The sequence below is a fragment of the Calypte anna genome, chromosome 28 (assembly GCF_003957555.1).
Source record: "Calypte anna isolate BGI_N300 chromosome 28, bCalAnn1_v1.p, whole genome shotgun sequence".
Lineage (NCBI taxonomy): Eukaryota > Metazoa > Chordata > Aves > Apodiformes > Trochilidae > Calypte > Calypte anna.
The window spans coordinates 5,526,826-5,536,603 of NC_044273.1; the positions used below are offsets into that span (position 1 = coordinate 5,526,826).

The window sequence follows — 9,778 nt, forward strand, 5'->3', positions numbered from 1 at the left end:
CCACCCGGGGCTGTCCCCTGTATCTAACCCCCCCCTTCCCTGCCTGCTCCGGGGCTGTCCCGCATCCCCCCCGTGCCCCCCCGCCCCGGCACGGTGCCCAGCTCGCCGGGTCAGACTGTTCCCTGGAGCCGGGGGGGGGGGAAGGGGGAAGAGGGGGGGTCCGGTAACCCGAGCGGGCTGCCCGCTGCCTCCCTGACCTTTTGGGAACCCTCCTCTGCCCCCACCCCGCCTCCTTCAGGGGGGACCCCCACACAGACCCCCGAAGGGCCCAGCACAGTCCGACCGGGGCACACCATGGGCCCCCCAGCAGCGCAGGTGTTTGGGTGGGGGGCACCCCTGTGCCAGGTCTCGTTTGCCCCCCACCCCCACCCCCGTTCAGGCCCGGGGCTATTTTGGGGCAGGGGCTGGGTGCCAGCGTTGGTGCAGGGTGCCACAAGGAGATGTCCCCTCCTCTGGCATCTCTGTGTCAGCAGCTGGAGAAGGGGGGGGACGAGGGGGGGACACAAGCTGGCACATCTCCTAGGCCAGGCCTGGCCACTGTCCCAGCCTCGGGTGCCCCTCCCCCGGACCCTCCTTGGACCCCCGGGAGTCGGGTCCAGGCTGAGGAGCGATGGGGAGGGGGTGGCACAGGGGAAAACTTCTGCCCCCTCTGGGTGAGGAGGGGGTGTCAGGGCTGGGTGGTCACCGGGGAGGCTGTCCCAGGGCCTTGCAGGGGTGGGGGTCAGCAAAAGCCCCCCCCCCCCCCGGGTTGCCCCAAGCCTTAGAGCTGATCCTCCTCTAGGGTCTCGTCCCTCATCCCAAGGAGCAGGGGGTCAGGGGGGGGCCGAAAGGATTTAGCACGGGAGGCGACATTGCCGGAGCTCCAGCATCCCGGGGACTCCCGCATCCCTTCCCGCATCCCTGCCCGCAACCCGGCCATGCTGCCGCTCGCTCCTCCCTGCTCCAGCGCCTTTGTCTACACGGTCGGTCCCCTCCTGTTCCCCCCCCCCGCCACCGCAGTGGCTCGTGGCTGTCCCCAGGAGACCCCAAACTGCCGCAAACTGTGACCTGATTTTAGGGACCACGAGGGGGAGACCCCCAGAGCAGGGGGGACCCCATTGTCCTGGCTGCCTGCACCCCAACCCGTGTGCTGGGGCAGGGGGGGCAGGGGCCTCCCAAGGCCTCGAGAGGGAGGGGACAGGGATGGGGACAGGGATGGAGACAAGGATGGGGTCCCCCACTCCCTCGGGACGGGGACCACCGGTGGGTGCAGAGGGGATGGGGTCGGGGTGGGCTCTGCCGGGGTGGAGGGATTGGGGGGGGGGATGTGTGAGCTGCACCCCCCTGCTCCGGACAGGGGGGTTCCTGTGGTGCTGAGGTTTTACTTTTAGGGTGCAGCCGTCGGTCGCGGGTAGCCCGCACCCACAGAACTGCATCGCAACCCCCAGGGGACCCCCACACCCCGCACCCCCCTGGGGCAGCACCGGGGAGGGGGGCAGTGCCTCGGGGGAAGCAGGGCGGGGCGGGGGGGGCTGCACCCCGACCCACCCAGAGGGGAGAGGCGGAGATCCCAGGGAGAGCAGAGGGGGGCAGAGACCCCCGCGGGGGGACCCCGCACCCTGAGCCGGGCGGAAGCGATCGAGTCCCGCACGGCTTCGGGCGGCGAAGCGTCACAGGGGCGCCGCTGACCAATCAGAAATGAGAGAGCGCGCACAGAGCCCGCCCCCCCACGGCTTCTCAGCCAATGGGAGCGCGGGGGGGCGGGGCCGGCGGGCGGTGCGGGGCCGGGGCTGATGGCGCTGAGGAGAGCGCTGAGAGCTGCGGGAGGGAGGTGCGGGACAGCACGGGGAGGGGGGGCAGAGGAGGGGTCCCTGGAGTGGGAGGGGGCGGCCTGGGGTGCGGGGACGCTGGGGAGGGGGTGCGTGGAGAGGGGGTGCGTGGGGAAGGGAGCACAGGGGGAGGGGATGCTTGGGGAGGGGATGCGTGGAGAGGGGGTGCGTGGAGAGGGGATGCGTGGGGGGGGGGGCTGCACCCCAGCATCTTGTGCATAGGGAGGGGGCTGAACCCCCCGGGGGTCTCCGGGGTGCAGAGCGAGGGGTGGCAGGGGGTAAGTGGGGGGGGCGGGGAGGGGTTGTGCATCCCTGCCCCATATAAGGGGGGTCGGAGAAAGGACCCCCCCCACCCCCCGTTTCCCCCCCCGCAGGTGGGTGCAGCGCCTGTACTCGGTCTCGGGGGGTGGGGGGGACACCATCTTCGCCCTCTCCTCGGGTCAGGGGCGTTGCGGGGTGGCTGTGATCCGCACCAGCGGCCCCGCCAGCCGGGGGGCTCTGCAGACCCTCACACAACCCCCCCGGCTGCCCCCCCCCCGCGTCCTCGCCCTGCGCCGCATCCGTGATCCCGACACTGCCGAGACCTTGGACCGAGGGCTCGTGGTCTGGTTCCCAGGTGGGGCTGCAGCTCTGGGGTACTGGGTGACCCGGGAAGGGGCTTGGTGGCCACTGGGGGGTCTTGGTGGCCACTGGGGGGTCTTGGTCGCCACTGGAGGGTCGTGGTGGCCACTAAGGGGTCTTTATGGCTGGTGGAAGGGTCTTGGTGGCCAATAGAGGGGTCTTGGTGGCCAGCAGAGGGGTCTTTATGGCCAATGGAGGGGTCTTGGTTGCCACTGGAGGGGTCTTGGTGGCCACTGGCGGGTCTTGGTTGCCACTGGAGGGGTCTTGGTGGCCACTAAGGGGTCTTTATGGCTGGTGGAGGGGTCTTGGTGGCCACAGAGGGAGTCTGGGTGCCAGGTGGGGGGTTTCTTCCCCAGCCCCCCAAATCCAGCTGCGTACAGGTGCTACTGGGACCAATCCTGACAGTGCTGGGAGTGGAGGGGGGGCCTCTCCTGAGCCCCCCAACCTTCACCTTGGGGCTGGAGAGAGGGAGGGCGGGGGTGCTGAACCCCACAGGTGGGCTCAGTCCTTGCCCCCTCCTCACTTCTCAGCCCCCCAGAGCTTCACCGGGGAGGACTGCGCTGAGCTCCACGTGCATGGGGGGCCCGCGGTGGTCAGGGGGGTCCTGAGGGCACTGGGTGAGACCTTCATCCCTTCTGGGGGGGGCCGAGATTTGGGGGGGGGTACCCCAGGCTTTGGGTGGGGGTTCTTCAGGCTTTGGGTTTCCCAAGCTTTGAAGGGAGGGTACCCCAAGCTTTGGGGAGGGGGTTTCTCAAGTTTTGGGTGGGGGGTGCCCCAAGCTTTGGGTGGGGGGGTTTCCCAAGGCTTGAGGGGAGGGTGTAGTGAGACAGGACCAGGTGCCCTGAGTTATTGATGAGTGGGTGTGGGTTCACCTGTGTCTGGCCTCCCTCCTGAGCATGTGCAGGAGCAGGGGGCCAGACACAGGTGAACCCACACCCACTCATCAATAACTCAGGGCACCTGGTCCTGTCTCACTACAGGAGGGTATCCCCAGGCTTTGGTTGGGGGGGTCTCCAAGCCTTGAGGGGGGGTTCTTCAGTCTTTGGGTGGGGGGATACCCAAAGCTTTGGATGGGGGGTGCCCCAAGCTTGGGGTGGGGGTGGGGTTCCAAGGTTTGAGGGGAGGATACCCCCAGCTTTGGGAGGGGGGTTCCCTAAGCTTTGGGGGGAGGGTACCCCAAAGGGGTTCCCCAAACTTTGGGCAAGGGGCACTCCAGGATTTGGGTGGGGGGTGACCTGGGGGCTGTCAGGCCGCCTGCCTGGGCTCCGTCCCGCCGAGCCCGGGGAGTTCACCCGCCGAGCTTTCCACGGGGGGAAACTGGACCTGACTGGTGTGGAGGGCCTGGGGGACCTGATCCGGGCTGAGACCGAGGTCCAGCGGCGCCAGGCCCTGCGGCAGATGGAGGGGGAACTGGGGCAGCTCTACCAGCGCTGGAGTGAGACCCTCACCCAGGTCTGAGCGGGTTTGCATCGACCTGCCCGTGGGCTGGGGGGGACACACGGGGCTGTCCCCACCCCACCCACTCTCCCCCACCCCCCCACCCAGGCTCTGGCCCACCTCGAAGCCTTCATCGACTTCAGTGAGGATGACAACGTGGAGGAAGAGGTTCTGGCACGAGGTGAGGGGGGTGTGAGGGTTTGGGTTGTGTGGGGGGGTGGGATGGATGCTGCTGTGTCACCCCACGGTGTGTCCCCCCTCTGTCCCCACAGTCACTGCCACGGTGCAGGGGCTGGAGCAGGAGATGGGTGCCCACCTGCAGGACGGGCGCCGTGGGGAGCTGCTGCGGGGGGGGGTCCACGCTGTCATCGCTGGACCCCCCAACGTGGGCAAGAGCAGCCTGCTCAACCTGCTGTGTGAGTGAGGGGGCTGGGGGCGTGTCCCCTCCCTGGGGACAGCAGCCAGGAGGGTCCCCCCCATCCTCCCCGTGTCACCTTGTCCCCCCACCCCAGGCCAGCGTCCCGCAGCCATTGTGTCCCCGGTGGCAGGGACCACCCGGGACGTGGTGGAGGTGGCCCTGAACGTGGGTGGTTACCCACTGGTGCTGAGTGACACCGCGGGGCTCCGGGATGCCACCGACCCCGTGGAGCAGGAAGGGGTCACCCGAGCCCGGGATCGGTGAGATTTGGGTTTTTTGTGTGTGGTTTTTTGGGTTTTTTTGTTTTTCTTTTCCTTTTTTTTTCTTTTTTTTTTTTTCCTTCTTTTTCCTTCTTTTTTTTTCCTCTTTTTTTTTTCTTCTTTTTTTCCTTTTTTTCCCCTTTTTTTCTTTTTTTTTCCTTTTGTGTTTTTTTTTTTCCCTCATTCCCTCAATAGCCGAGTGTCACCCTTTGTCCCCAACCCTGTCACAGCCTGCAGCGAGCAGACCTGATCCTGGCCGTGCTGGATGCTTCGGCGCTGCCCACCCACCCGGGGGGGTTGGCTGCTACCCTGCGGTCCCTGCTGCCCCCCCCCTTCCTCCCTTGCATCCTGGTGCTCAACAAAGCCGATTTACTGCCGGGGGGGGCTCTCCCCGACTCCTGCACCCAGGGGGACCCCCTGCCCCCCACCACCCTCCTCTCCTGCAAGACGGGGGAGGGGCTCGACCGCCTCCTGGAGCTGCTGGGGGGGCAACTGGAGCGGCTGTGAGTATGGGGAGGGAGCACCCAGGGGACCCCAACTCTGGGTGGGTGGGGTGTCGAGGCTGATTTTTCTTTTTTTTTTTTTTAACCCCCCATAAAACAACCCAAACCCCACCTTGCAGATGCGGAGACCCCCTGGCAGGGTGTCCCTCGCTGACCCAGAGCCGGCACAGCCACCACCTCTCCGCCGGTGTCACCGCCCTGAGCCGGTTCCGACGGGATTGTCACCTGGACCTGGGGCTGGCAGCCGAGTGGCTCCGGTTGGCCCGGAGGCACCTGGGGCGGATCACGGGGCAGGTGGGGGCTGAGGAGGTCCTGGACATCATCTTCAGGGATTTTTGCATTGGGAAATGACAAAAGGATGGGGGTGGGGGGAGGGGGGGGTGTCCCCTGGGGTCGCGGTGCCACCAGCACCGGGGGGGTGGGGGGGCTCTGGGCTCCGTGCTGGTATTAAACCGTGGTGCCTTTTGGTGGCTTTGGCATCCTTCCCAACCCCCCCCTTTTAATCCTTGGTCCTCGGTGTCCCCGCTGCATTTTCCTGGTGGGAGGTGGGGGGGGAAGTGGGTTTTGGGTCATGGGAGTGGAAAAATCCCCCAGGAGAGGCCTCGTTTCCTGAGCCCAAGGACAAAGGTGGAACTGGAGTGACTGGAAGGGAAAAGCCACCCCGGGAACCCCCCCCCCACCTCCCCCCTCTTCCTTGGGCCCTGGCATGAGGGGGTGTGGGCTGTGCAGGGCTTGGGATCCCCTTGGGGTCCATCCTGACCCCCCCCCAATCCCTAGGGACACAATGTTTGGGGGGGTTTGTACCCCTCCTCCCCAAGGCACAGCCCCCAACATGGGGACCCTGTGGGATTTCCCCCCCCCCCCGAGCTTTGTACCTACAAAGTTTGGGGGCTCCCTGGGGGCCCCCCCCCTCACTCTCCCACCCCCTGAGGACGGGGACATCCCTGGGACCCCCTGGAGCCCAGAGCAGGACACGAGTGCTCCAGGTTTGTTCAGAGTGGAGCTCCAGAAAATCCAAATTCCCCCCAGATCCCCCTTGGCTCCTCTGATGGACTCTGCAGGGGGGGGGTTGTCACCTTTTGTCACGCTCATCCCACCCCAGCTCATCCCGGGGACCTGGAGGGAGGGTGGTGGGCTCAGGGATGTCCCCATCCTCAGGCAGGGGAAGGGGGTGCTCGGGGGTGTCTGTGTGTACCCCAGGGGGGATGCAGGACCCTGGGGGAGCCGAATAGGAGGTGCTGGGGACAGGGACACCCTGGGGACCCTCGCGTGCGGGCAGGGGCTGGCGTGCAGGCAGCAGGAGAGGCAGGAAAAGCTCTTTCCACAGGAAGGAGCTGGGAAACAGGGGCAGTAAATCAGCTCCTGACAACCGGGGAGGGAGGGACGGGGGGGGTGGAGGGGTTGTTATCATCACCCTCCGGTGGCCTCCCCAAGGATCTTTGGTGGTCAAGGGCTTCCCGCTCACCCGTGGGGACAGCCAAGGACACGCAGGGGGTGTTCCCAGTCCCCAGCCAGACGTGTGATGAGTTGTGTCGGGGCTCAGGGCTGTATTTCCAGCTGGGAGCCACCCCCTCGCCAAGCTTTAGGGGGGCCAGAAAGGGCCCCTAGGGGGGACAGAAAGGGAGGAGGAGGGAAAAGGGGAGAGGGGAAAGTGGTCCCGGGGTGGGGGGCAGGATGAGGGCAGTGCCAGCAGCCGGGTCCAGGTCTGGGTTTGCCGTCCGTGCCACGGGAAGCACCTCCTGGGCTTGGCCTGGAGCCCCTCGCCGCCGTTTTGGGGGGGGCTGCTGGGCTGTTAACCACTGTGGAGAGGGCAGGATCAGACTCCTGGTGTCCCCAAGAATTCCCCCCACCCACCCACCCAAACCCAGTGGGGTCCCACAGTGCCCCCTCCCTCACCTGGGGTTTTTCTGTGGGGACAGGAACTGCTCCAGCATCTTCTGTGCAAACTGCTGCAGCTCCTCCGGCTTGGGTTTGCCTGGGGGGATGGGGGGACACCGAGCCCCCCCAGGGTGACAGGGGACTGGTCCCACTGCAAGCCAACCCCCCCCAGCCCCCCCTCTCCAGGACTCACCCATATTCCCGAAGATGCCCTGGCTCAGAACATCCATATAGGAGCCGGTGTTGGGGAAGGGTCCCGGCCGGGTGCCCCCCCCAGCTGGTGCCCTCAAGCCTGGGATGTCGAAGAAAGCCCCCATCTGCGGGGAGGGGGGCGGGGGGAGAAAGGGAAGGGGTCAGCAAAGGGGGCTTCACCCCCCCCGCGGTTGCACCCAAAGGAGGGGGTGTGCAAAAAGGGAAGCTGCATGTGCAAACCCCTCCTCCAAAAGGGGGTTTATAGGAGAGGGGGGTGTGTGCGTGCAAAACCCCCCATGCAAGAGGAAGACGCGGGTGTGAAATCCATCAGGTGTGGCAAAGAAAGGAGCAGGCGTGGGGATTGCACGTGGGAAGGGAAGATTCGTGCCCAAAATGGGGTGCAGAAAGGAAGGGGTGTGTGACGCGGGGCACAGGGAGGAGGAGGGGGTGCTGGTGGGGAAGTGAATGTGCAAAAAAAAAAAAAGAGAAAGGTGCAAAAAAAAAAACAAGGCAGAAAAAAAGAAAAGAGGGGTGCAAAAAAAAAGAGAAGAGAATGGTGCAAAAAAAAGAGAAAGGTGGAAAAAAAAAAAAAAAAAAAAAAAAAAAAGAGATATCCGTGGCTCGTGGCACCTACAAAAACAAGATCTCTACCCCCAAAGGGGGTGCCCTGGGGTCGTCCCCTCCCCACCCCGGCACCTCCCTCACCTTGGAGTTGAGGCACAGGTTGAGCTGTCCCCAGAGGTGCCCAACCTGGGCTGCAGCTTTGCTCTTCTCCTCCAGCTCCTTCCCCATCTTCTCCTTCTCCAGCAGCAGCTTCTTCCTCTCCTCCTCTCCCCCCTTCACCTCCTTCTCCGAATCCCGCAGCCTTTTTTCCAACTCCTGCTTCTCCCGGGAGCAGTTGAGGCGGGACTGGAAGAGGTTCATGTCACAGACACTTTTCCCCACGTATTTTGTATCCCGGTCCTGCTGCCAAAGGAAAAGTCTCTCCGCCTGCTGGGTCAGCCAGCTCAGCTCCTCCTGGACCGAACCGCAGGCGTAGGGGCTGAGCACCTCCTTGATGCGCTGGAAGGTGTAGCTGACATCGCGCCTCAGGGTCCTGCACTCGTCCTTCAGCAGCCCCAGGTTGGTTCTGGTGGATTCCCAGAGGGTTCGGGTGTCGTTCAGGACCTGCTGGCAGTTTTTCTGCTCCTTCCTGGCTTCGCTCAAGGTGTCGTTGGTCTTGCGGCAGTTTTGCTCCAGCTCCTTCTCAGCCTGGGCTCTCTGGTCCAGTTGGGTCCTCAGCGCAGCTTTGTCCTCTGGGGGTGATGAGTTTGGGGTGCGGGGGTCACCACAAACTCCCACCCCACACCTCGGTGCCACCCCCTACACCTCAGTGCCCCCCCTGCCGGGCTTGGGGGAAGGGGGGACCCCCCCCTTTGGTGAGTCCCTGAGTGAGGGGTGTTGGGGGGACCTCAGGGGACTGGTCTGGGAGTGAGGGGTGATCTGTGGGGGGGAGATGGATGGTCACTCACTGTTGCAGGTGCTGTTGATGTCGGTGACTGTCGCGTGGCAGCTGTCCAGACTCATCTTCTGGTAGAACATGATCTCCAACATCTCCTGCAGGTGAAGTTGGGGGGTGGGGGGTGGGAGGAAGAAGAGGAGGAGGGTCAAGACATCCCCCCCCAATCCCCTCAGCATCACCTCACTCCTCCTGGGAGCTGGGGAGGAGGAGGGATGTGAGATGGGGATCCCCTTGGTGGGGAGTAGGGGGGCTGCCACAGGGATGACAGGGCTGAGACCCCCTCCCTGGGGGTGGGGGACAGCACACGGACATCACCCAGGGGCTCTGCCACCCCACACCCCCCCCTTTTATCCATCCCTTGAAGGCTGGATGAGGTGAGATCCAAGCCTCCCGGGTGGGTGCCCGGGCAGGGGTGGGGTGCTGGGCTCACCTTGGGGATGGGATTGGGGTTTTGGGTGCTGTTACACTTCTCCAGGTCCTGTTTCACCTTCTGGAGCTGCCCCTGCAGCCCTTGCTTCTCCTTGATGGTGGCGTTGAGGGCTCTGCTCAGGTTGGTGTTCCTCTGGCTCACCAGGCTGTATTTGTTGTATCGTTCCTGGACCTCTCTCTCCAGCACCTTGAGGTGGGTGTGGGTGCCCGCCTGAGCGTTCCCATACACCATGAACAGCACCAGCCCCAGGATGATGAGGAACTGGATGAGGGAGGTGAAGAGGAAAATGTACTTCACATAAAACCCACAATCCCGTTTGGGCAGAGCCTCCTTGCCCTCCAAACCGAACTTGGCCATGGCGAAGCTGCTCTTCTCCATCCCACCCGACCTCTGCCAGCCCCGACTCACCGTGCAGCCCCTTTTTTTTTTTGATAGGGGGGATGGAGAGGGGGCGGGGGGAGCCGTGCCGGGGCGGAGTTGGCTCCTGCCCCCCTGTTTATATTGCTCCATTTAATATTTCCTTCTGTCCGGGCTCCTTCCTGCCTCTCCGGATGCCTCCAGCCCCGCCGGGTTATCACACCACAGCTTCTGTTTGGCCTCAGGTCTATTGTTCCCGGTTGCTACCGAAACCCGAGACCCCGCTCCCCCACCCTCAGACGGAGCCACAGGCTCCCCCGAGACCACCCCTCACCCCAAAATAGCCCCTGGGGGCACTGGGGAGTGTGGGATC

At 64.7% G+C, this 9,778-nt stretch overlaps 2 protein-coding genes across 2 annotated transcripts; one reads left to right on the forward strand and one right to left on the reverse strand.

The window, feature by feature from the left end:
* The first annotated feature begins 1,765 nt into the window (after positions 1–1,765).
* Positions 1,766–5,430, forward strand: GTPBP3 (GTP binding protein 3, mitochondrial). Its single transcript, XM_030466600.1, has 9 exons — positions 1,766–1,810; positions 2,183–2,424; positions 2,960–3,046; positions 3,679–3,881; positions 3,975–4,047; positions 4,139–4,282; positions 4,379–4,544; positions 4,775–5,047; positions 5,167–5,430. The coding sequence occupies exons 1-9, from the start codon at positions 1,773–1,775 to the stop codon at positions 5,396–5,398; spliced, it is 1,458 nt and encodes a 485-aa protein (XP_030322460.1). The 5' UTR covers positions 1,766–1,772; the 3' UTR covers positions 5,399–5,430.
* A 1,042-nt stretch (positions 5,431–6,472) lies between these two features.
* PLVAP (plasmalemma vesicle associated protein) lies at positions 6,473–9,441 on the reverse strand. The gene is made up of 6 exons (XM_030466602.1): positions 9,049–9,441; positions 8,629–8,713; positions 7,823–8,412; positions 7,119–7,242; positions 6,944–7,022; positions 6,473–6,846 (listed from the first exon to the last, which is right to left on the reverse strand). Exons 1-6 carry the CDS (start codon positions 9,424–9,426, stop codon positions 6,840–6,842), a joined length of 1,263 nt encoding a protein of 420 aa, XP_030322462.1. The 5' UTR covers positions 9,427–9,441; the 3' UTR covers positions 6,473–6,839.
* Positions 9,442–9,778: the final 337 nt, after the last annotated feature.